The sequence below is a fragment of the Haliotis cracherodii genome, unplaced genomic scaffold (assembly GCF_022045235.1).
Source record: "Haliotis cracherodii isolate W230 unplaced genomic scaffold, xgHalCrac1.p SCAF_6, whole genome shotgun sequence".
Lineage (NCBI taxonomy): Eukaryota > Metazoa > Mollusca > Gastropoda > Lepetellida > Haliotidae > Haliotis > Haliotis cracherodii.
In genome coordinates, this window is record NW_027266319.1 from 42,503,537 (window position 1) to 42,531,023 (window position 27,487).

The 27,487-nt window shown below is 43.5% G+C and overlaps 1 protein-coding gene and 1 long non-coding RNA gene across 3 annotated transcripts in view; one reads left to right on the plus strand and one right to left on the minus strand.

Annotated features, from left to right (window-relative positions):
* LOC139446108 (putative adenosylhomocysteinase 3) overlaps positions 1–27,487 on the plus strand; it is a 165,640-nt gene that overhangs the window by 20,473 nt on the left and 117,680 nt on the right. The window contains exon 1 of one of the 2 annotated variants that reach the window (XM_071227388.1): positions 19,029–19,333. The exons of the other annotated variant lie outside the window; for it this stretch is intronic. Within the exon in view, the coding sequence (XP_071083489.1) occupies positions 19,262–19,333 (72 nt within the window). The 5' untranslated portion in view covers positions 19,029–19,261. Of the gene's footprint in view, positions 1–19,028; positions 19,334–27,487 lie in introns of those variants that run through there. 2 annotated transcript variants of the gene reach the window in all.
* LOC139446109 (uncharacterized) overlaps positions 4,456–27,487 on the minus strand; it is a 51,924-nt gene continuing 28,892 nt past the window's right edge. Inside the window, exon 3 of the long non-coding RNA XR_011651915.1 lies at positions 4,456–4,682. This is a non-coding gene — a long non-coding RNA (uncharacterized lncRNA). The remainder of the gene's footprint in view (positions 4,683–27,487) is intronic.

Below are 27,487 nucleotides of genomic sequence, written 5' to 3' on the forward strand. Positions count from 1 at the left end.
AGCTTACATTCAAACATTTGTGAGTTTGGTCTTATTACTTCTGGTTCGGGAAACAGACACCTCCTTAGTACTTCCAGGTTGGTTTATACCACTATAGGTTTAAGAAAACACATTCTTACTGCATCTGGATTTGGGTACATGTGTTTGTTCTGTGTGGTTGTGTGGGGCCAGGCGCACTGATGTTGTACCAGTGTGTACATGTGTTTGTTCTGTGTGGTTGTGTGGGGCCAGGGGCAGTGATGTTGCACCAGTGTGTACATGTGTTTGTTCTGTGTGGTTGTGTGAGGCCAGGGGCAGTGATGTTGCACCAGTGTGTACATGTGTTTGTTCTGTGTGGTTGTGTGGGGCCAGGGGCAGTGATGTTGCACCAGTGTGTACATGTGTTTGTTCTGTGTGGTTGTGTGGGGCCAGGGGCAGTGATGTTGCACCAGTGTGTACATGTGTTTGTTCTGTGTGGTTGTGTGGGGCCAGGGGCAGTGATGTTGCACCAGTGTGTACATGTGTTTGTTCTGTGTGGTTGTGTGGGGCCAGGGGCAGTGATGTTGCACCAGTGTGTACATGTGTTTGTTCTGTGTGGTTGTGTGGGGCCAGGGGCACTGATGTTGTACCAGTGTGTACATGTTTTTATTCTGTGTGGTTGTGTGGGGCCAGGGGCACTGATGTTGCACCAGTGTGTACATGTGTTTGTTCTGTGTGGTTGTGTGGGGCCAGGGGCACTGATGTTGTACCAGTGTGTACATGTGTTTGTTCTGTGTGGTTGTGTGGGGCCAGGGGCAGTGATGTTGTACCAGTGTGTACATGTGTTTGTTCTGTATACAGTCAAGTCTCGTTAATCCGACAATTGGCTTTATCTGACGCTAATGATGGGAACCGATTAAATCAGTGCTATTTAGACCTGTTAATCCGACAGTCTCGCACTCTGACCCCGACACACCTAATTTGCAACGAATTACCAAAATCAGTCTCGTAAATCCAACACAGTCATCAACGTACACCGTGGTCATCTGCCCGCGAGTACACTGCCCATGTTTTGACGTGAGACAAATTGGCTGGTAGCTGCACATTACAATGGCTGCAGAGATAAAGTTGCTTAAACAATGAACAATAAATGCTTTAAATAAAAAGAAAACAGGCTAAATCACATGCTTAGATTACCTCATTCTTATTAAAATCGGATACAAGTTCTCGCTCTCGACGAGGACATCCCATTACAGGTCTCGTCAGAACAACCTTTCGCGAACTATGACCTACCAATGAAATGACCAACAGGAAGTCGACGTTAGCCACTTAGAAAGCAGCTTTCTTAAGCCTTAGGTACCAGTTTCAAAGTTGCGACTGCCATTCCAGACTATGCTTTTTAAAGTATTTTGAATAAATCATACAGTCCGTAAAAGTTGTTTTGTGTTAAACAATAGAGGTTGCATGCTTAGAAAACATATTCCGCCAACAATGTAACATAACAATATGAATATTTATTTTATGTTTTTTATTACGTGTTTGAATCCTTATATCTATCGTGTTGTTGTCCGATTTTCGATCACAAACGTTGATACGACTTAATTTCGTTTTTCCGACACACTCGTTAATCCGACATAATCGTATGCAACCATCGATGTCGGATTAACGGGACTTGACTGTAGTTGTGTGAGCCCAGGGGCACTATATATGTCACCTGATGTCGCAGCCCAGGGGCACTATATATGTCACCTGATGTCGCAGCCCAGGGGCACTATATATGTCACCTGATGTCGCAGCCATCAGCCCGAGATACTTTCACAAGTCTCAGCAGTGGAAACATCTAACATCTAACTCAATCAATTCAGTCCTCTATAATTAGGTTCAGTAAGTTTCACCCACCCAACAATATCAAATTATTTTAGACTTTGACAAAAATTTGGTTTGCATGGTTAGATTCAATTTTAACTTTTTCTCCTCAATTCAAGGGACTGCTAGAATATGAACATGATGAATATGAATTGATATTCTCCTGGAATTAAATGACAACTCTTGCAGCTAGTCAAATGCTGCTTGGGAAAAGTTATCTAATCAGTCTAGTCTCCTGATAATACTCTTGACATATGCCAGATCTCAGGTCACAGGGTAACACATGACTTCTTATCTCAATATCCAGGCTGCAACCAAGCAATCATTTGTTCTGGACAGTCACATGTACTACTAAGCTTAATTCATGAGTCGGTTGGTAAGGCAATCATGGTTGTATTCCTACAGTGATTTCCTGGATTAGGTTAACAGTGTAAGAATATTGAGCTATGTGGTATAATTTGAAACACTGACCTTGCAAGACATGCAGAAGGTGAAGTTGCTGCCTTGATGCACACTCTTTCATGATGCCAGGCCCCACAGTGCAGCTCCTTGGTACAGGCCAGACTCCACAATGCAGCTCCATTGTACAGGTGGGGCTCCACAGTGCAGCTCCTTTGTACAAGCCAGACTCCACAGTGCAGCTCCTTGGTACAGGCCAGGCTCCACAGTGCAGCTCCTTGGTACAGGCCAGGCTCCACAGTGCAGCTCCTTGGTACAGGCCAGACTCCACAGTGCAGCTCCTTTGTACAGGTGGGGCTCCACAGTGCAGCTCATTTGTACAGGTGGGGCTCCACAGTGCAGTTCCTTTGTACAGGTGGGGCTCCACAGTGCAGCTCCTTTGTACAGGTCAGACTCCACAGTGCAGCTCCTTTGTACAGGTGGGGCTCCACAGCGCAGCTCCTTGGTACAGGCCAGACTCCACAGTGCAGCTCCTTTGTACAGGTGGGGCTCCACAGCGCAGCTCCTTGGAACAGGCCAGACTCCACAGTGCAGTTCCTTTGTGCAGGTGGGACTCCACAGTGCAGCTCCTTTGTACAGGCCAGACTCCACAGTGCAGCTCCTTTGTACAGGTGGGGCTCCACAGTGCAGCTCCTTTGTACAGTCCAGGCTCCACAGTGCAGCTCCTTTGTACAGGTGGGGCTCCACAGTGCAGCTCCTTTGTACAGGCCAGGCTCCACAGTGCAGCTCCTTTGTACAGGTGGGGCTCCACAGCGCAGCTCCTTGGTACAGGCCAGACTCCACAGTGCAGCTCCTTTGTACAGGTGGGGCTCCACAGCGCAGCTCCTTGGTACAGGCCAGACTCCACAGTGCAGCTGATTGGTACAGGCCAGACTCCACAGTGAAGCTCCTTTGTACAGGTGGGGCTCCACAGTGCAGATCCTTTGTACAGGTGGGGCTCCACAGTGCAGCTCCTTTGTACGGGCCAGACTCCACAGTGCAGCTCCTTTGTACAGTCCAGGCTCCACAGTGCAGCTCCTTTGTGCAGGTGGGGCTCCACAGCGCAGCTCCTTGGTACAGGCCAGACTCCACAGTGCAGCTGATTGGTACAGGCCAGACTCCACAGTGAAGCTCCTTTGTACAGGTGGGGCTCCACAGTGCAGATCCTTTGTACAGGTGGGGCTCCACAGTGCAGCTCCTTTGTACGGGCCAGACTCCACAGTGCAGCTGAATGGTACAGGCCAGACTCCACAGTGCAGCTGATTGGTACAGGCCAGGCTCCACAGTGCAGTTCCTTTGTACAGGTGGGACTCCACAGTGCAGCTCCTTTGTACAGGTGGGACTCCACAGTGCAGTTCCTTTGTGCAGGTGGGGCTGCACAGTGCAGCTCCTTTGTACAGGCCAGACTCCACAGTGCAGCTCCTTTGTACAGGCCAGACTCCACAGTGCAGTTCCTTTGTACAGGTGGGACTCCACAGTGCAGTTCCTTTGTACAGATGGGGCTCCACAGTGCAGCTCCTTTGTACAGGCCAGACTCCACAGTGCAGCTCCTTTGTACAGGCCAGACTCCACAGTGCAGCTCCTTTGTACAGGCCAGACTCCACAGTTCAGTTCCTTGGTACAGGTGGGGCTCCACAGTGCTGCTCCTTTTTACAGGCCAGGCTCCACAGTGCAGCTAAAATGGTACAGGCCAGACTCCACAGTGCAGCTGATTGGTACAGGCCAGACTCCACAGTGCAGTTCCTTTGTGCAGGTGGGGCTCCACAGTGCAGCTCCTTTGTACAGGCCAGACTCTACAGTGCAGCTGAATGGTACAGGTGGGGCTCCACAGTGCTGCTCCTTTGTACAGGTGGGTCTCCACAGTGCAGTTCCTTTGTGCAGGTGGGGCTCCACAGTGCAGCTCCTTTGTACAGGCCAGACTCCACAGTGCAGCTCCTTTGTACAGGCCAGGCTCCACAGTGCAGCTCCTTTGTACAGGCCAGACTCCACAGTTCAGTTCCTTGGTACAGGTGGGGCTCAACAGTGCTGCTCCTTTGTACAGGCCAGACTCCACAGTGCAGCTGAATGGTACAGGCCAGACTCCACAGTGCAGCTCCTTTGTACAGGCCAGACTCCACAGTGCAGTTCCTTGGTACAGGCCAGGCTCTACAGTGCAGCTCCTTTGTACAGGCCAGACTCCACAGTGCAGTTCCTTTGTGCAGGTGGGGCTCCACAGTGCAGCTCCTTTGTACAGGTGGGGCTCCACAGTGCAGCTCCTTTGTACATGTGGGGCTCCACAGTGCAGCTCCTTTGTACAGGTGAGGCTCCACAGCGCAGCTCCTTTGTACAGGTGGGGCCCCATAGTGCAGGTCCTGGATACAGGTGGGGCTTCACAATGCAGTTCCTTGGTACAGGCCAGACTCCACAGTGTAGCTCTTCATCTGCAGGGTACCAAAGTATGGTTAATTAGGATGAGCCCAAATTACAGTGTAGTGAAATACTTACTATGTTTCTGACAGTTCGTTTTCAGTAATTTAGTAGGGACGATTTCAACTGACATTTTTACTCTACTTACTTACAGAATAGTACAGTTTTCTCTACATGCTAATGTTAATTTCAATACTGTGGTTTACATCGCAAAGCTCTCATAATTATGTTAATACAACTGTATAGAAGGCCAACTATATGGAAAAACATCTTCCATGGTCTGGTAGATAGAGTGTCTGCCGGAGAGTAGGTGAGTTCCTTTTCGGCCACGTCATACAAAAAGGCATTAAAATGGTACTTGTTGTTACCCTGCCTGGTGCTCGGAGTCTGTATGTTGGCATTAGTTTGCACGCAAGCACGCACGCAAGGGAATGACAATGAACTGAAAAATTGGATTCATTCTGTGGCCAAAGCTGTGTTATTACATAGGTACTGCCTCTCAAGATAGCCTCACTTCCCTGCTGTAACCACAGTCTTGCAGGCTTTTGTCCTTGTCAGGTGTCTCTTACATTGTAAGTAAGGTTTTGGAGACAAATTCAATTCAGTTAATTTTTTACACCTAGTTTTTAATGTTGTGCTTCCCAATGCTTCACTACAAGCTGCTTGGCTAAATTAGGTTTGTGCTGACCAGCTTGAGGTGTCCCCCCTGCGCCTGTGACCTACACAAAGTACTTCAGCTGTGCTGGTACTGAGTTGGACTAAATTGTTAGCAGTACGGATTGGAAAGGAAACTGTCCGATTGCCCTGTGTTGTGTATTTGATTATGGCTAAGTGGAGAGACTGACCCACATTTATTGAGCTTTGGGGACTTGTAGAAGTAGAAGATACATACAAGTGTTTTTTCAACCTCATACATTCTCCCACCTGGCATTATTAAACGGAAACTCTTGGGTTTTCCCCCGGGTGTCTTATCAAGTAATTTTGACTTTCACAACATTGTTGCAAAATGTGTTACATCTTGTCATTATCCTTTTTAACCTTATTGGTTGACTTTGTGTTGATATTATCAAATGTACACTTACTATGCATGATGTTAAAAAAGATTAGGATGGTGGGGTAGCTTCGTGATTAAAGTGTTCGCTTGTCACACTGAAGACCCAGGTTCGATTCACCACATGGATACCATTTCTGGTGTCCCCTGCCGTGATTTTGCTTAAATATTGCTAAAAGTGACGTGAAACAAAAGACATGCATGGTAAATATATGTTGTCTTCTTGAACATCAATCATAGCAAGTGTACATTTGAGAACAGCAAGACAAAGTAATGTTTTATTAGATGATTTATGCTTTAAGCATGTTAAGCTGGAATGATGTCACTTAAAAATCACTGTCCAAATCAGGGTTAAACAGAACTTGCTCACTTTCAGTAGAAAACAGTTTGTTGTTATGTTACTGTTTTCTCATGTAGGTTTAGAAGACAATCTCATTAAAATCAGATCTAAGTTCTCGCTGCCACTAAACAAAGATCTGAGGACATCCCATAACAGGTCACGTCAGAACGACCTTTCACAAATTTCGACTGACCACTGAAATGACTAACAAGAAGTCGACATCAGCCAATTAGAAAGCAGCTTTCTTGAGCTTTATGATGTTATAAGCGACTCTTTGATTGGTAATGGGATGTCCTCAGATTTGATTTTAATGAGATTAATTTAGAAGATAAAGTTATCGGGCCGCTCTGTCATACATGGTTTGACGTAGTTTTGACTAGGTGTAAACAGTCATTTTAAACTAGTCTGGTATTATTGTAACTTTCTGAATGAAAACCAAGTCTTAACCAACAGTTTAAGCTTAAAAATATATACCTGCCAAGTCGTTTTTTTAGTGATGGTTTAACTGCTTTTGTCACTTTTCTTCATCACTGACAGGTGCTTGCAATCTGTAAAGGCCTACGCAATATTCTGCTGATCGCATAAATACTTAAATTACACAAAGTAATAATAATATCATATATTCATAATGAACAAGTTTCTATTATCCCCATTCATAATATTTCATTGGTTGGTTGGTACATAAAACAATAAAATAAAGCCTTTGTGCATCATGGAATTTGTTCACGTTGAGGCACGGTCTTCATCAGCTGATGAATGTCAACAAATGCAAGTTCCATCCTTAAATGTCAATATCAGGCGAAGTAGCGGAGACACATTGAAGACACCAGATTATTGAAGACAGCCTATCAGCTCCAAATATCAGCCAAAGTTTGGTCCAACTGAACTAGCGTTACCAGTTGCTTCTGGTTCTGTCGTATGTGTAGTTCCATTTCATCCCAGACATGTTCTATGGGGAAGAGGTCTGGACAAACAGCTGGCCATGGCAGTACAGCAATGTTACAACGTCCGTCCGTCCCAAAGTCTCTTACAACATGTGCAATGTGTAGGTGGGCATTATCCTGGTGCAATGTGGGTATTTGCACAGAGGGTAAACTTGGCAGAAGATTATCTCAAACGATGTCATCCCCAGGAAGCATATGCCGTTCAAATTGCCATTAACAATGATGTGTTGTGATGCCACCTCTACCACAATACACGTCGACCCCCAAATAGACAATGTTGAGTAACGCAAGCATCACTAAAATGTTCACCTGGATGCCTTTAGAACCATCAGACCTGCCCAGATGAAACCTGTACTCATCTGTAAACAGTATACTGTCCCAGTCTGGTCTTCTGAAAGCTTGGCTGTGGAAGCAAAATTGGATGTACAGACAGGTGTTTGCCCGGATGTTGTGCTCCCTCAACAGGTTGTGTACGGTTCTGCCACAAATTGGTCTCAACCCAGGAATTGTCCAAGCTGTAAATGTGTCAGTTTGGTATTGATTCGGTAGATGCACCAACCTTATATGGTTGTCTTGTTGACGTGACGTCACACATGGATGACTCCGAACAGATGATGTTGTGTTTCGATGGACATTAAAATGTCTGGCCACTTCATTTTGCGTCATTCCTGTTTGCAGCAATTTCATGGCTCATAGATGTTAATTTTCAGCAAGTTGTGGCATTGCATAAGCATTATTTATGGTTACACAAAAAGTGTTTTTTATGAGCACCTGATAGGTACACAATCATTGTGTGTTCAAATTAAACAAACGTGTGAGTACTCCCCACAAACACGCTAACATACACGTGCAAATTGTGAATCATGATCTTTAAGTCAAGGAGATGTCTTCATGAATATGTGATTAAAGATGAATTTTAATTCAGAATAAACTGATTTTTAAAAATTCTTTATATGGGATAGGTACTTTTTTCTGTTAGTACATATTGTGTTGCTGCATCTCTGGTGTTGTATGACAATTGGGGGCTTCAAGTAGTAGTTCATCTGTCAGGGGGGGCACAGTTGCACAGTGCTGCCATCCTACCCCTTTCGAACTACAAACTTCACAATGTATAATACTTAAGAATTGTAGCGCTAGATCTGTACGTGTGACTTCATGTTTACACTGTCAGCCATACAACAACCAGCTGTATCATAGTTCCCCAAAAAGAGAGGTGACATGAGAGCATGTATGCTCCACTTGCTTTACAGGAACATCTGTTGTACAAGAGATGTATTTAAATAATTTCATCATTGGGTGAGAATGGTTTGTTAAGAACTACCTCAGTAAGTCAGTCACAGTGGCAGTGCGCTGTTATACATTTACATCAAGTACAATACGTCAAAATGGCTGACACGTTAAACATGAGGGAAGAGATTTCCTAAGTTGTTAATGTATCTGTGGCATTTGCGTGTGATAGTCATCATTGATCAGTTGGACAGTCATTGAAAAGGGGTATTATAAAGATGTGTTGAATAGATACAAAGGTAAATTCATAGATTGCTGTAGACTGTAACTGTCAGTCTTTTCCCGGATCAAGTCGATACTACGATAATGCATGACATCATGTGCATTTCTATGTTTTGTTCACTAGGATGGGTAGAAGCGAGGATGTTCGTGAACGTTCATGCAGTAAAACTCTCTGTCGTTTCTCAATGTAATATAAAATGCTGAGTTCAAGATTACAGGGTCTAATAATTATAAACAACACTTCTGAAGGTATTCATGCAAGGATATTCCCAGGGAATATGGAGTCAGTGTTAACATCATTTCAAGAAGACTGTATCATGTAAACGTTTGAACATCAAATTGTGTCGTTGACAACAGAAAAGCCATATATTGTGTAAACTTCAAATTAAGAAATTATTGTTGTATGTTTATTCTTTATTTGTTGTTTAACGCCACACTCAACAATATTCCAGCTTTATGGTGGCAGTTCGTAAATAATCAAGTCTGGACCAGACAATCCAGTGATATGATGAGCGTGGATCCACTCAATTGGAAAACGATGACATGCATCAACTAAGTCAGCAAGTCTGACCCCCTGATCCTGATCGCCTCTTACGACAAGCAATGTTTGCTGAAGACCTATTCTAACCTGGATCTTCACTGGTACATATGTTTATTTAACAGTTTAATCTTCAATGGATGAATAATTTAACACAATATGTGAGTCTATCTGAACAAATTCTTTTGATGCAATGGATGAGTTGTATTATAAGTCAATTCCCAGTGTTCTTTTATCATGCCTGTACATGGACCCCCCAGTCAAGGACCCATTCAGTCACACACTTTATGTGGTTAGACAGGAAGAATGAAAGCTGAAAATGTTAAACATACAACTGAAACCATTTCCGCTTTAAAATGAGCAGTTTTCACAGGACAGTTAGTATTCCAGTATTGAATCTCCAGCTGTGCCTTTGCCCTATATCAAGTTCCCTGTGACAAGCCCTACATGGCGACTTGCCACCAATCTGCTCAATTATTGTTATTATGTTCTGTAATTGGCAAATGATGACAAGTGTTGGGTTGTCTGGCGAGCTGATCCCTTCTGGTGGGCGGTGACACAGTGTGACTGATTGTTTTACTAGTCAGACCCAGCACCAATACTCACTCATCTACTGCTTGTTTCACAGATAACCAGATGGTCTTCTTACACCCCAAAAGTATTGTATGTTGCATTTGGAAATTTAATTCAAATTTTGTAGAAATTTATAAGCATGGTCATACACAATGTAAATTAAACTACAATCATCAATATTCCTGTTACATCACAATGTCTTGCCTTTAAAGGCAACTATGCTTGTTGTAAGCGGCGACTAAGGGGATCGGGTGGTCAGGCTCACTGACTTGGATGAAGCATGTTATCATATCCCAATTGCGTGGATTCATGCTCATGATGTCAATCACTGGATTGTCTGGTCCAGACAAGATAATTTACAGACCGTCGTCATAGAGCTGGAATATTGCTGAGTGCAGCGTAAAACAACAAACCAACCAACCAACATCACAATGTCCTGTACATGTTCAAGTTTTGACCTGGCAGTGGGAACAATCATTGATATCAGGGCATGTTACCATGATTCTCATACTGTCAACCACCAGTGTGTCGTTGTACCCTGATGTCAACCACCAGTGTGTTGGTGTTCCCTGATGTGTTCCCTGTACCCTGATGTCAACCACCAGTGTGTCGTTGTACCCTGATGTCAACCACCAGTGTGTTGGTGTTCCCTTATGTGTTCCCTGTACCCTGATGTCAACCACCAGTGGGTTGGTGTTCCCTGATGCGTTCCCTGTACCCTGATGTCAATCTACAGTGTGTTGGTGTACCCTGATGTCAATCACCGGTGTGTCGGTGTACCCTGATGTCAACCAACGGTGTGTCGGTGTACCCTGATGTCAATCACCGGTGTGTCGGTGTACCCTGATGTCAACCACCGGTGTGTCGGTGTAGCCTGATGTCAACCACCGGTGTGTCGGTGTACCCTGATGTCAACCACTGGTGTGTCGGTGTACCCTGATGTCAACCACTGGTGTGTCGTTGTTCCCTGATGTCAACCACTGGTGTGTTGGTGTACCCTGATGTCAACCACTGGTGTGTAGGTGTACCCTGATGTCAACCACCGTTATGTAGGTGTACCCTGATGTCAACCACTCGTGTGTAGGTGTACCCTGATGTCAACCACTGGTGTGTAGGTGTACCCTGATGTCAACCACCGGTGTGTCGGTGTAGCCTGATGTCAACCACCGGTGTGTCGGTGTACCCTGATGTCAACCACTGGTGTGTCGGTGTACCCTGATGTCAACCACTGGTGTGTCGTTGTTCCCTGATGTCAACCACTGGTGTGTTGGTGTACCCTGATGTCAACCACTGGTGTGTAGGTGTACCCTGATGTCAACCACCGTTATGTAGGTGTACCCTGATGTCAACCACTCGTGTGTAGGTGTACCCTGATGTCAACCACTGGTGTGTAGGTGTACCCTGATGTCAACCTGCGGTGTGTTGGTGTACCCTGATGTCAAACACTGGTGTACCCTGATGTGTTCCCTGTACCCTGATGTGAACCTGCGGTGTGGTGGTGTACCCGGATGTCAACCTGCGGTGTGTTGTTGTACCCTGATGTGTTCCCTGTACCCTGATGTCAACCACCGGTGTGTTGTTGTACCCAGATGTCAACCTGCAGTGTGTCGTTGTACCCTGATGTGTTCCCTGTACCCTGATGTCAGCCATCGGTGTGTTGTTGTACCCTGATGACAAACACTGGTGTGTCGTTGTACCCTGATGTGTTCCCAGTACCCTGATGTGTTCCCAGTACCCTGATGTCAAACACCGGTGTGTCGTTGTACCCTGATGTCAAACACCGGTGTGTCGTTGTACCCCGATGTGTTCCCAGTACCCTGATGTCAGCCACCAGTGTGGCGGTGTACCCTGATGTCAACCACCGGTGTGTCGGTGTACCTTGATGTCAACCACCGGTATGTCGTTGTACCCTGATGTCAGCCACCAGTGTGTCGGTGTACCCTGATGTCAACCACCGGTGTGTCGGTGTACCTTGATGTCAGACACTTTTAGATATGTTCATTGGAATAAATTATTTCCTTACTGAACTAAAAGCTAATCATTTGACATTGGTTGTGAAGCTGAAAATTGGACTAACAGTGTTCCCTTTGGAATGTTTAACAGTGAACAAAAACAGTTCTGATTGTTCATAACCTTTTTAAGTGTTACATTAACAAAAAGTAACAGCGGTGATTCTGGGAAATGATATAGGTCTCCAGCAACATATGCTTGTCTTAAGCGGTGAAAAGGTGCATTGGGTGGTCAGTGTTGGTGACTTGGTGGATTGTTGATTGCCTGTCACAGTATCCCAATTGAGTGGATGTGTTTACCAGTTGGTGCAATAACACAAATTATTATTCATGTATGCAGGCAGTGGTGATTCCTTGACTGAGGAGGTTAATCAAGTCTTTTGAGATGGATATGGTGCTAATTAGTGAATATTTATGATAACTAGGACCTTAGCCTGCAGACTTCGTTAGGTGGACTTTCTATTCTTTGAACTGATTGGCTTATCTCCCTGAGATTTCCACAGGGTCCTGTCCTTAGTCATGTAAGTAGGAAACAGGATTGGACATGGGTTGTGAATCTCCTCCTGAAGCAGAAAATTGGACTAACAGTGTTTCGCCTGGAATGTTTAACAGTAAACAGAAAGTTCTGATTGTTCATAACCTTTTCAAGTGTTTCATTAACAAAAAGTAACAGTGGTGATTCTGGGAAATGATATAGGTCTCCAGCAACATATGCTTGTCTTAAGCGGTGAAAAAGTGCATTGGGTGGTCAGTGTTGGTGACTTGGTGGATTGTTGATTGCCTGTCACAGAATCCTAATTGAGTGGATCAATACTCGGATGTCACTTACTGGATTGTTTGGTACAAGCTGTATTATCTACAAACTGGTTGGAATACAACAGTACAGCAGTGTTCCTCAAAAGACAAAGCCATTGAAGAAGATTCACAGGACCTCATGCCAAAAGGGAGTTGATTCCCCAACTGGAGAGGCCAGCTGTAACACCTCATCATACATGACAGCAGGAATGGTTGCTGATCACAGTACTTACTGCCCGAAAAACTAAATGAGAATAGGACTAGGTGTACCTTTCTTGGAAGTAACACTTTTGGATAATGCTTGGTTACTCTTCACTGTTCATAACCTGCTTCATGTTTTCATGACTGTCCTGACATTCTTTCTGTTGGTGCCTTCTGTCTATAGGGTTAGTCAATGGCAGTTCTGCAACACATATGTGTCCGGCCCTTCTGTCTGTAGATGGCCCATACAGTGGCAGATACAGCAGTAGCACTGTTTGTCTGTAGATGGCCCATACAGTGGCAGATACAGCAGTAGCACTGTTTGTCTGTAGATGGCCCATACAGTGGCAGATACAGCAGTAGCACTGTTTGTCTGTAGATGGCCCATACAGTGGCAGATACAGCAGTCGACCTGTTTGTCTGTAGATGGCCCATACAGTGGCAGATACATCAGTCGACCTGTTTCTCTGTAGGTGGCCCATACAGTGGCAGATACAGCAGTCGACCTGTTTGTCTGTAGGTGGCCCATACAGTGGCAGATACAGCAGTCGACCTGTTTGTCTGTAGGTGGCCCATACAGTGGCAGATACAGCAGTCGACCTGTTTGTCTGTAGGTGGCCCATACAGTGGCAGATACAGCAGTCGACCTGTTTGTCTGTAGGTGGCCCATACAGTGGCAGATACAGCAGTCGACCTGTTTGTCTGTAGATGGCCCATACAGTGGCAGATACAGCAGTCGACCTGTTTGTCTGTAGGTGGCCCATACAGTGGCAGATACAGCAGTCGACCTGTTTGTCTGTAGGTGGCCCATACAGTGGCAGATACAGCAGTCGACCTGTTTGTCTGTAGATGGCCCATACAGTGGTCCGGCCCTTTCGTCTGTAGGTTTACTGTACAGTGACAGTTCAGCAACACACGTATGTCCGGCCCTTATGTCTGTAGGTTTACTGTACAGTGACAGTTCAGCAACACACGTGTGTCCGGCCCTTATGTCTGTAGGTTTACTGTACAGTGACAGTTCAGCAACACACGTGTGTCCGGCCCTTATGTCTGTAGGTTTACTGTACAGTGACAGTTCAGCAACACACGTATGTCCGGCCCTTTCGTCTGTAGGTTTACTGTACAGTGACAGTTCAGCAACACACGTGTGTCCGGCCCTTATGTCTGTAGGTTTACTGTACAGTGACAGTTCAGCAACACACGTGTGTCCGGCCCTTATGTCTGTAGGTTTACTGTACAGTGACAGTTCAGCAACACACGTATGTCCGGCCCTTATGTCTGTAGGTTTACTGTACAGTGACAGTTCAGCAACACACGTGTGTCCGGCCCTTATGTCTGTAGGTTTACTGTACAGTGACAGTTCAGCAACACACGTATGTCCGGCCCTTATGTCTGTAGGTTTACTGTACAGTGACAGTTCAGCAACACACGTGTGTCCGGCCCTTTCGTCTGTAGGTTTACTTTACAGTGAGTGACAGTTCAGCAACACACGTATGTCCGGCCCTTATGTCTGTAGGTTTACTGTACAGTGATAGTTCAGCAGCACACGTATGTCCGGCCCTTATGTCTGTAGGTTTACTGTACAGTGACAGTTCAGCAACACACATATGTCCGGCCCTTATGTCTGTAGGTTTACTGTACAGTGACAGTTCAGCAACACACGTGTGTCCGGCCCTTATGTCTGTAGGTTTACTGTACAGTGACAGTTCAGCAACACACGTATGTCCGGCCCTTATGTCTGTAGGTTTACTGTACAGTGACAGTTCAGCAACACACGTATGTCCGGCCCTTATGTCTGTAGGTTTACTGTACAGTGACAGTTCAGCAACACACGTGTGTCCGGCCCTTATGTCTGTAGGTTTACTGTACAGTGACAGTTCAGCAACACACGTATGTCCGGCCCTTATGTCTGTAGGTTTACTGTACAGTGACAGTTCAGCAACACACGTGTGTCCGGCCCTTATGTCTGTAGGTTTACTGTACAGTGACAGTTCAGCAACACACGTATGTCCGGCCCTTATGTCTGTAGGTTTACTGTACAGTGACAGTTCAGCAACACACGTGTGTCCGGCCCTTATGTCTGTAGGTTAACTTTACAGTGACAGTTCAGCAACACACGTGTGTCCGGCCCTTATGTCTGTAGGTTTACTGTACAGTGACAGTTCAGCAACACACGTGTGTCCGGCCCTTATGTCTGTAGGTTTACTGTACAGTGACAGTTCAGCAACACACGTATGTCCGGCCCTTATGTCTGTAGGTTTACTGTACAGTGACAGTTCAGCAACACACGTATGTCCGGCCCTTATGTCTGTAGGTTTACTGTACAGTGACACTTCGGCAACACACGTATGTCCGGCCCTTATGTCTGTAGGTTTACTGTACAGTGACAGTTCAGCAACACACGTGTGTCCGGCCCTTTCGTCTGTAGGTTTACTTTACAGTGAGTGACAGTTCAGCAACACACGTATGTCCGGCCCTTATGTCTGTAGGTTTACTGTACAGTGATAGTTCAGCAACACACGTATGTCCGGCCCTTATGTCTGTAGGTTTACTGTACAGTGACAGTTCAGCAACACACGTGTGTCCGGCCCTTATGTCTGTAGGTTTACTGTACAGTGACAGTTCAGCAACACACGTGTGTCCGGCCCTTATGTCTGTAGGTTTACTGTACAGTGACAGTTCAGCAACACACGTATGTCCGGCCCTTATGTCTGTAGGTTTACTGTACAGTGACAGTTCAGCAACACACGTGTGTCCGGCCCTTATGTCTGTAGGTTTACTGTACAGTGACAGTTCAGCAACACACGTATGTCCGGCCCTTATGTCTGTAGGTTTACTGTACAGTGACAGTTCAGCAACACACGTATGTCCGGCCCTTATGTCTGTAGGTTTACTGTACAGTGACAGTTCAGCAACACACGTATGTCCGGCCCTTATGTCTGTAGGTTTACTGTACAGTGACAGTTCAGCAACACACGTGTGTCCGGCCCTTATGTCTGTAGGTTTACTGTACAGTGATAGTTCAGCAACACACGTATGTCCGGCCCTTATGTCTGTAGGTTTACTGTACAGTGACAGTTCAGCAACACACGTGTGTCCGGCCCTTATGTCTGTAGGTTTACTTTACAGTGACAGTTCAGCAACACACGTGTGTCCGGCCCTTATGTCTGTAGGTTTACTGTACAGTGACAGTTCAGCAACACACGTATGTCCGGCCCTTATGTCTGTAGGTTTACTGTACAGTGACAGTTCAGCAACACACGTGTGTCCGGCCCTTATGTCTGTAGGTTTACTGTACAGTGACAGTTCAGCAACACACGTATGTCCGGCCCTTATGTCTGTAGGTTTACTGTACAGTGACAGTTCAGCAACACACGTGTGTCCGGCCCTTATGTCTGTAGGTTTACTGTACAGTGACAGTTCAGCAACACACGTGTGTCCGGCCCTTATGTCTGTAGGTTTACTGTACAGTGACAGTTCAGCAACACACGTGTGTCCGGCCCTTATGTCTGTAGGTTTACTGTACAGTGACAGTTCAGCAACACACGTGTGTCCGGCCCTTATGTCTGTAGGTTTACTGTACAGTGACAGTTCAGCAACACACGTATGTCCGGCCCTTATGTCTGTAGGTTTACTGTACAGTGACAGTTCAGCAACACACGTGTGTCCGGCCCTTATGTCTGTAGGTTTACTGTACAGTGACAGTTCAGCAACACACGTATGTCCGGCCCTTATGTCTGTAGGTTTACTGTACAGTGACAGTTCAGCAACACACGTATGTCCGGCCCTTATGTCTGTAGGTTTACTGTACAGTGACAGTTCAGCAACACACGTATGTCCGGCCCTTATGTCTGTAGGTTTACTTTACAGTGACAGTTCAGCAACACACGTGTGTCCGGCCCTTATGTCTGTAGGTTTACTGTACAGTGACAGTTCAGCAACACACGTGTGTCCGGCCCTTATGTCTGTAGGTTTACTGTACAGTGACAGTTCAGCAACACACGTATGTCCGGCCCTTATGTCTGTAGGTTTACTGTACAGTGACAGTTCAGCAACACACGTGTGTCCGGCCCTTATGTCTGTAGGTTTACTTTACAGTGACAGTTCAGCAACACACGTGTGTCCGGCCCTTATGTCTGTAGGTTTACTGTACAGTGACAGTTCAGCAACACACGTATGTCCGGCCCTTATGTCTGTAGGTTTACTGTACAGTGACAGTTCAGCAACACACGTGTGTCCGGCCCTTATGTCTGTAGGTTTACTGTACAGTGATAGTTCAGCAACACACGTATGTCCGGCCCTTATGTCTGTAGGTTTACTGTACAGTGACAGTTCAGCAACACACGTGTGTCCGGCCCTTATGTCTGTAGGTTAACTTTACAGTGACAGTTCAGCAACACACGTGTGTCCGGCCCTTATGTCTGTAGGTTTACTGTACAGTGACAGTTCAGCAACACACGTGTGTCCGGCCCTTATGTCTGTAGGTTTACTGTACAGTGACAGTTCAGCAACACACGTATGTCCGGCCCTTATGTCTGTAGGTTTACTTTACAGTGACAGTTCAGCAACACACGTGTGTCCGGCCCTTATGTCTGTAGGTTTACTGTACAGTGACAGTTCAGCAACACACGTGTGTCCGGCCCTTATGTCTGTAGGTTTACTTTACAGTGACAGTTCAGCAACACACGTGTGTCCGGCCCTTATGTCTGTAGGTTTACTGTACAGTGACACTTCAGCAACTTAAGTTGCATATGTGCCTTGTCAGTGTGATATGTGACTATTGTTCATAAATGCTTATTGTTGTTTCCTTGAACTGTTTGGCTAGCTTTGGCTTAGGCAGGATGGAAACTAATGTGTACAACATTGTCGGGTACAGGCTTGTGGAGACAGGCTAGATGTCATGTTTATCAGCAGAACACCAGGCATGCTGCCAAGTCTATCAACATTCCGAAATAAGTGTCTGCATTTTCTTCAAGCAATCAACTTTTAAAAGAATGGATAAACAGTCCCATGATTTTACAAGAATAGTTATGACCCTGATGACATATCCCTCTCCTTATTCCAGGTTTTCACATTTAGAAGGTGTTTCAACCTTTGATGCGTATTTTTAGCTATGTTCCTGTCTCAGTCTTAAAAAACTTATATAAAGTTTCATTTTTGCAATATTTACTTGTCCAACTTGCTGTAGGATTGGGATATGTGAGCTGTCTGTGGGGAAGACACTCGGGGAGACAATTGATAGTGCAGCTGTAGCCATGACGTAGACAGAGAGACATATATTAGTGCAGCTGTAGCCATGGGGTCGACAGAGACATGTGATAGTACAGCTGTAGCCATGGGGTAGACAGAGAGACATGTGATAGTGCAGCTGTAGCCATGGAGTCGACAGAGACATGTGATGGTGCAGCTGTAGCCATGAGTTGACAGACATGTGATAGTACAGCTGTAGCCATGGGGTCAACAGAGAGACATGTGATAGTGCAGCTGTAGCCATTGGGTTGACAGAGAGACATGTGATAGTGCAGCTGTAGCTATGTGTCGACAGAGACATGTGATCGTGCAGCTGTAGCCATGCATTAGATGGGGCATCTCCCTCAAATCCCCAGACTGTTACAGCTATGCAGATGAAACTGATAGCACATGAGGAATATTACCACTGCCTAGGCTGTTTCCATATCTGGGGATCCCTTCTAGCTGCAGTGGGGTGGACCATAACCCCATCATGTGACCATGTGGGTTGAGGAGGTAGAGGGTCTGTGCAAGCTCATGTCTGTCAGCTATATGGTGTGATATGTCATAAATTAAACTATCCTCCCTTGCCACTTGTTAGTGCCAGCAATTTATGATGCTTGCCTACTTTGGCATTGCTTTGAAGATTAATTTGCCAGTTGAAAATGTACAACATGATATGTGATGTTTATCCTGAAGAATTATGTGTATAAGTGGTATGAAAGTAAATAAAAGTAGACTTCAAGTAGATCAAAAGGTAAGTGGTTGTTCCAAATTTAGATAGAAGCAAATTTAATAATCTTACCTTGCTTTCAGTCTTGATTTGAAAACATCTCAGTTGTTGGTAGAGTTTGTCAAGGTACAAATCCACTTAACTGGGGAAACATAACAGAGCTTCTGGATTGGTTAGCTTGTTTTCTGTAACTCCTCATTCATTGTGACATCCAGCAAACCTGTTGTTACCTGGGAATAGCTAAACTAGATCCTAGGCATCATCACTCGCTGGAAGCAGCGAGCCATATACCTGTTGCTGTAGTGAGGACCAGGATCTGAACCCAGGCAGTACTTCCCACTACAGGAGTGGCGTGTATCAGCAGGTGGCAGTGGAGTTTAATCTCCCAACCTCAAGAGGGAAATTCACCTCGTGGCTAGATTAGCCAGGCCAGTCCTATCTATGTACACAACTTGTCGCTTCGATCTCACACACTGCCTGCCTGGACACAGTCTCGCACACACATACAGTGAGTGAGTGTCCCAGTCATCTGTCGCTGCCTCTCACTGCCAGCCTGCTGTGTGACAGTGGGGCCAGCCAGCAAGCCAGCCAGTGTTGCCTCTCCCAGGTGTAGCAGACAGACGTTGTGTGCCGCGGGGACTGTTGTTACTGTTGGAGGAGGAGGATACAAGATGGCCAACTTACAGCCTATGCTGAGCCGATCTCGTAGGCCGTCACATGCAATAGAGGAAAAAGTCGTACAGGTAGTAGAATCTCATATATACTTCTCACTGTGAACATGGCAGCCCACCACATGTTACCAAATCTATCTTAATTCAATCATTACTGAGGAGAACTAAATTGATTGTATTTTTACTGTGTAAAGCTGTCGTTTTGTACAAGAACAATATTTATGTGTCTCATTTTATAAAGTGATACACATATTGATTACACTGTCCTATATGGGAGACAGATGCTGTGAACTTTGTCCTGATGCTGGTGCTGTGAGAAGACATTCTCAGTTTGACTTGTGGTCCCTGGAGTGAATCCCCTCTCCAACAGGAATAGCAACATTGGACTGCCCTGACTTTCCTAGCCGGTCCTTCAGCCCCTCACTGTGGAGACATACGGTTTTCCCATTACAACATGCTAGTGAGTGAGCCACTGCAGCCGTCATAGTGTCTGGTGACTCGCAGTCAGGACACTGTCAGCTGTGTCACACTGACACAAACAAGGACACCAAAAAGTTCCATTCTGTCACAGATGTGTCATTTGTCATCAGGTGATTGTATAGAAATAAACACTACATTCATGCTCAACATTCCCCGGTCTGGATAACAGGTACCACATGTAACTCCACATAAGACGTACTCCTTCTTTACAATGTATTGGGGATATTAACTGCACACAAACACACGCACAGGCACACCTACTCTCACACACACCATACAAGCACACAAACACACACACAGGCACACCTACTTTCTCTCACACACACATACACAGAGGCAGACATACACATGCACACACAAACACGCACATGCACACCAACTATAAGACACACAGGCACAGGCACAGACTACCTACACACACACTTTGTAACTTAATATGAACGGAAATTCGGTAAAAGGAATCTATTTCATGTTTATGAACAGTTGTCATGCCTGGTTGAATCTGACAGCAAACGACATATTTAATCATGGATAAAGTTCCTTAAATGCTTAATGAATGTTTGTCACAGCAAGAAATACACAGGGTTTGTGTTCGTCTACAGAATGGCGTCATTCATTTGCCAAAAATGCAGAGCTCAAATTGATGTGACCTTGTGTAGACATAGTAGGCTTGACTGCCTGTGCCATTGACATGCCAATTCACAGAAAATCTAGGATCTTGTTTTGACATTAGACTGTCAGTAGACATTCAAGAGTTTCTCATCCATTGCCCAGCTTGACATTAGGCAGTGTTATGTAACTATAAACACATCCTCCTCTCCAACAGTATAATCATAGCAATATTTGTATTCTATTGTGTAAGTTAATGTTTAATTAGTCATGTTCATGTTTTGAACCCTGCCCCCTGTGGGTGTTTATGTACAATAAATATTCTTCTCCTTCATCTGGTGCCTAACCAGTATAAGAGGAACCACGGACTTGTATATGTCCGTGGAGGAACCAAGTTTGTATCACAAAGATATTATTTTGTAAAATCCGCATCTGGTCAAAATTAACATGTGGTCTAAGGGATTGACAGGCACTGGCTGTAAATAGGACAGAGGTATGTGATGGAAGAAGTAAGGCAGGGGTATGAGATTACCGTATTCGACGTAATAATCGCCCCGCTCTAATAAGCGCCCATGGCGATATTTGTTAATATATTGTCTAGTGAACAATCCCAATTAGCACCCTTCCGTTAGATCAATGATCAATGTACGCAAGACATTTATTATTTATTCGTGTATAATACACACTTGTGTGATATATGCACCCTTAATTACGGGCAATTAAATTCTTGAAAAATATATCTGTAGTGTATAATATGCACAGACTTTTCTTCTGTATCATTTCAGGCTGTCAGCATAAACCACAAAATTTACGATCTTTCAACTCTTTCACCAATATTCTAATAAAAATTTTGCGAGCACCCTGGGCAGTTATTTCGTCGAATATGGTACTTGATTTTCACATACTTACTGGGGGCAGTGGGGAAGCCTAGTGGTTAAAGCGGTCCGGGTTAATGTGTCAATATGTGAAGCCCCTTTCTGACGTCCCCCGCCGGCATATTGCTGGAATATTGAAAAAAACATTCTTTTTTGTTAAACCATTCTCACTCACTTACTCACATACTTTCTGCGATTTTCATAGGAGTGTTTCAAGGTTATGGCGTGGACTCCAACAACTTAGCTATCAAAGTCTTCAGTGCCTTATCCCAACAATTCTTTTGTATCAAATAATATGAAAAGTGTCTTTTGAAAATGTTAAAAAACAAGATTTCCCTACCACATAATCCTTCAATTTGGAGGTATGGAACATTACATTCCACTGAATCGGCCTTTACAGCTTAAAAGGAGAATTTTAAAGGTATACTTTTGCCGAGTAATAATTGAGTTAAAATTGATAGTTCTTGACAAGCTACATGAAGTGAGATGAGTCATGTGGTGTTAATTTTCCAACATCAGGAGTTAATTGAGGAGTTGGACGGAGGTGCTGTGTGGGTACTTTATGTATGGCAATGATCAGCAAGTAATGTAGTCTCCATGTATAAGCTGCCAGGACTCCAATGTGGCTGTGATGAGTGCTGAAGAGGCACCTCAGGTTGGAAGATAAAGGGAGTGATAGAGAAGCAACAGGAGCTGGAAAGTCTTCTTCACTAATTTGATTGTATGTGTTTCTGTGACAGCCTCCTTGCATTAGGGACTGCCGATGATAAGGATGGATTGCGGTTAATTGTGTTAGGGACTGAACTAATAGTCTGACATATCACAAAGATCAATGTGCCCTTTTTATTCTGAATCTGTCATTTTTCAAAGAAATGTGCCATTGGCTGTGTTTTAGCAGTGTCTGATCCAGTACTGTGGAAGCAGACAGTAGGACAATAGCTATATGGGGGTCTTCATAATGATGTGTCTTACAAGTACACTGTTGTTTCTCTTAGGGCAGTGACCGTCCGTGCATACAGTATTATTCCCGCCTACAGGATCCCGGCAGAAATAATTAGCTCACAGTATGAGTGGAGAGTGACTGAAGGTTTTTGTTAATATGTGCCACATTTATAATAATAATTTTTTTCAATTGTTTGGGGTGGTATACTATAAGTTGCAGCAGATCAGTTATGAGGATCGGGTGGTATTTGTTTTTTATCAATGATTGAATAAAAAGAGATGACCCTTTCCAAATGTATGCAGATATGTATGCTTGTCTTTTTTACAATTATTTTTACGAAATTCACAAAAATGTTACATATGAAAATGATGAAAATATCAGAGCTAGAGATCAGCTGTGTATTTGTGTAAAAAACGCATTAAATAAACTGAAATATGCAGACAAATAAAATCCATATGTATCAATTACACAGCAAAAACTATAAACAAGCTATTGAAATAAAATTAATGTGTATATTATAAGTATTAGATAAAACAATTATGTATTTTAAAACTGTTAGGCTGATAGTGATACTCAGTCATTACATCTATCGTGAAATTCACTTACCGACAGTTACATTTGGAAAAGCTTGTGCGACAACCATACTGATACTTAGATTCCATTTGAAAAGCACATCATGCTTAGTCAATGTACATGTTGTATCTTAAACAGTCGCTGATTGGTGATTTTAAAAAAGTGCCTTTCTTACAATGCTAAGATTTGCAAACAAAAATATGCTTCCCGGAAAGGGAGTCACAAGCAGACAAAGACGGGTATACTAATATTAACATAGTTTTAAATCATTGAAGGGGATTGTTATGAAACAGGTTTTAAATTAAAAACCCAACTGTCAAGAAACAGGTAGGTAAAACATATTTGAATACCTCTAAGAATTGTAGATACCCAATCAAAATGAAACCCATGGGTAAAATACCCAAATAGCCAAATGCTTATCTAGAGCTCTGAAATATGGATGTTACTTAGCCAATTGTCCTTGAGTTTCCCTTTCCCTGAACATGCCATGTGTTTTGTGTGAAGTTGAAGTAACACGTTTGTAGTTGGCGCCTTCAGATGTCATCAAACAACATCACTGTAATGTTAATCACTATGAGGCATGCATAAATGTAATGTGTGTAGTGTTGTGTTTTGTGATTTGTATCAAATACTGTAAATCTTGAAATTAATGCGTGTCCAAATTATATACAAAGGCTGACCCCTAGCCAAAAGTGTGACTCCCCCCACCCCATGCCCAGTGGAATTATAAATATCCTTACCTTAATTCAGTCAAACTGGAAATAGTACCGCCTATTAGCACTAAGTAAAACACTTCTGTAATAACAATAAACAGTGTTTTTTTCTAAAGACTACATGCAGGTTATATGTTTATTTTGCTGACTCAAAAATAGAATAATTGAACCAACAACAGTTCACTGATTAGAGTGGTCAATGATGCCTAGTTTGACACAAGTGGGTAGAACTCTTGACCCCAGCAGTGATAACTCACCGAATATCTATTGTGTTTTTGTATATATTAAAGTTGGTATTTCCACTGTCCACGTAGGAATATACGGTAATGAAAACGCCGATAAAGCAGCTAAACTATCCCTCAAAATCCCAGAAATAAGCTTAAACTTACCCATCTCAAAATCAGAAATTAAAAGTGTAAACAAGCAAAAAATCACAAAAAAAATGGCATAACCTATATCTAAACTCAAATAGCCAAAAGCAAACCACAAACCAAACCAAAAATTCTCCATCCATAAAAAAAATCAACAGAGTAATCACTAAACTCCAAACAGGACACACCAACCTAGTTAACCACCTAAAACAAATTACTATCAAAATCACATAAACAAACAAACATCCACCATACCCAGCTCACTTAGTTCTCTTCCCCAACCCCATCGGCATCTATTCCAAATCTCAAAATTCCCAAATTGTATATAAGCAACCCCTAAAGCCCCCTCTTGGGTTGCACACACCACTTTGGCCCCATTCGGAAACACACTAAATGGCCTGGCGGGGCCCGTGTGCGAAATACGCATCAGTCGGAAAGAGCACGTTAAATCTCCAAAGTAAGTAAGTTTGTACGTAAAATCCCCAACCTCAGTCAGTCAGTCCAGTGTCCAAAACCTATAGAAACACACAAACTCCATTTAGTCCCCCCCCCCCCCCCCCCCTCATTTGCATGGCATATTTCAAAATTCCAAATTTTGTCTCCAAATTAAGTAAACACCCATAAAAGCCACCTATTTGCACATACCCTTTTCAACCAAACACTAAATGGCCGTGGGCGAAATACGCATATGTTGGAAACACTTAAAGCACAAGTTAAATTCCCAATGTAAGTAAGTAACCGTCCAAAGTGTGCAGTTAGGCTGCCTTATTGTTGATGTCATTTTGGAGACATAAATGCAAAGTTTCATTGATGTGAACAAAAACCCGTTGCATTTTTCGTATTAAATTCACGCTCATGTAAATTTCGAGATTTACAGTAGTTTTTTACGACTTTCATCCAGGGTCATAATTTTATTGTTTTATCTATGGACTCATAATATAACTAAACTTGTGACCAAAACTGAACAATCAACAAGTACAATGAACAATCAACTAGTACATAAATCCTGTTGTCTACATTCTTGACTATGGTACCACATATATTACTTCATTTACCCTGTTGACCACCACCCAGTGTTATTGACAGGACAAGATGACATTCAAGACAAAGGAAATATTTGCCCATTTCTAGTGCATCTGAAGTATTGTCAAACATGTGACTTGTGGCACTGACACTATTGGTGTTCAGCTGCTGTCAGCTTTATGGAGGAAATGTGGTGGTGGGTGACCCCATCAACCAGCTTGGTGTACTGTCAACTCCAGAGAGAACAACATCTCCAAGGGCCCTCAGTACAAGTTCATGACATCCTGGAGATGGCCAAGTTGATAAAGTTGTGGGCTTGCCAAAACCCAGGGTTTCATTTCTCCATGCATGATGGGTTTAATGTGGCTGGTGTGCTGTGACATATGTCTGGAATATTGTTAAATCACTCACTCATTCTGACGGTCTTGAAATCTTGAAGATTTAGTTAATAATATAAAGGATAATAACTTAATGAGTGTAAATTATTCTCATCTGAAGTTATTTGTTTTTAATCTGCACTGGTAACATAAAAACTTGATTAGCAATTTATTTGACTTGACAGTGCATCTGTCTGGCTTGAAATTGTCCCAAACTGAAACACTCATAGATATATTTCAAATGGGAAATATAACCTTGATCTTTAACATGAGCACACATTTCAACCATTGTGCCTGTCATAAGACAAGAGGTGAGAGAACTTTAACAATGAAGCAGAGTATTGGAAATTCATACAGATATAGTCCATAGGTGCACCAGATGATGGACTTGGACCCTGCTTCGCTGCATAGAGTTGGACTGTCACGTGTGTACCCTGGCAACAGGACGGCGTTGGGAGCTCAGATAACCCCAACAAGGGCTTATAAGCTGTTGGCTTTGTACTGCACTTGATATTTCAAGGATTAATTTGTAGAACAAAGTTAATGATGTGCATTATGCAGGTTGCTTGGGGCACATATATACCAAGCACACTGTAGGCACGCTCTTTCCTGTATTGTTAATGGGTATTTACTTACTTTTATCAGGATTTAAGTCTCCATATCTGACTTGGGGGGTTAAGTCAATTCAGGGTATGTAACAGTTTATAGCCTATGCAGTCTCCTGGAAATCTGAGTGATTAGTGTCACAAATCTACTCCCTGCTTCTGATGACAGATGGATAAAGATCCAATGTGAAAGCTATTTTGATCGGCCTTGAATATATTTAAAATTCACACTGTTTAACCTTTGTTAATGCTGATGTATCGTGAAATTCAGTCATGTCAGTTCAGTGGAACAGGAAAGTGTGATATCATACACGACTAAGACTTTCATTCTAAAGTTTGCCACTCATCCCACACCTGGATCTAGTGACATTTCTTTTGATCAAGTTAGCCTAGCTGATAAAAGTCCATATACTGACACTCAAATGTACTGGAAATGATGTCAGGTGACAGCTTCAGGCTAGTAGACCAGAATGTTTGGCACAGACAGGAAACCTATTATTATTAATTTGGTGCTGTCAGATCGTAATAAGACAATAACCAGAAGATGGCAGCAGGGACATTCTTCACAGCCATGTGTCCTTAGAGAAGAGCTTAATATTATTCATTTAAATACATGGTTTCCAATGTTATTTGGAGCTGATGTCCCTCTGAGGATCACTGCCTAAGTCATGCATAAGGTTTAGGTAGGATTTACAACAAACAGCTTAAACCAAGTGTTCAATACCTGATAATGGGATTGAGAACTGTATTCTGTATTGTTGTGGCACTGCTGATGTGTCCTATCTCTTGAAGCAACTCAAGGATAGACATTTAATAGAGTTTATAATGCTACACTGGGGCTCTGGCTTCTGGCATCATCTGCATATTGTGAACACCGATAAGAAGGGTTTGGACCAGACTATGGATAGTCATACACAAAAGGCTGCTGAAGTTCACAAGGTCAGCTGGGGGTCAGTATTGAGCAAATAATACATGTTACTTAAAATCTACCTGTGAGAAGTTGAAGTCTACTTGTCTGGACATTTATGGGCCAAATATGGTTTTGCATATATATGTTGCTATTTGTGTCCATCTGTGTTATACTTTGGTTTGGAGTCAAGTCAGTAATATTTTCAACATATGGCACACTTTTAATATCAATGAGAGAAATTTGTCCAACCACTCCGAGGTTCTCACAGGCTCCAAAAGTACTTAAATTTGGATCTGCTTCAGAAGATAGATTCTAACTCTCAACATTTCCCAGCATAGATACATGCCTCATTTAGATTTCCTTCTCAAGAATATTGGTCTAGTTCAGTGATCACCCCCAAAATGCATAATGCCAATCTGTATTTCTAATGTATGCCAACATTCAGCTAACCAATTAGAGCATGATTATCAATGGAGCTAAGTTTCAGTTCCCTCCCATAACGTAGACCTCTAAAATGCAGACCTCCCAAAAAGCAGTTAAAATTAGCTCACTAATTAATTGGGCCATGCTGGTAACACCTAATTAATGAATGGACTGGTCTACTCCCCTGCTATGAGGGATTATCAATATGTTGAGACAATGAGCAGTAGTGGACAACAACAACATTGTCTTAAAAAAACTTCTCCTTTCTTTAATCTGCTCCCGGTACATCACAAATCTTATTCAAACATACCTTTAAACAAGTTG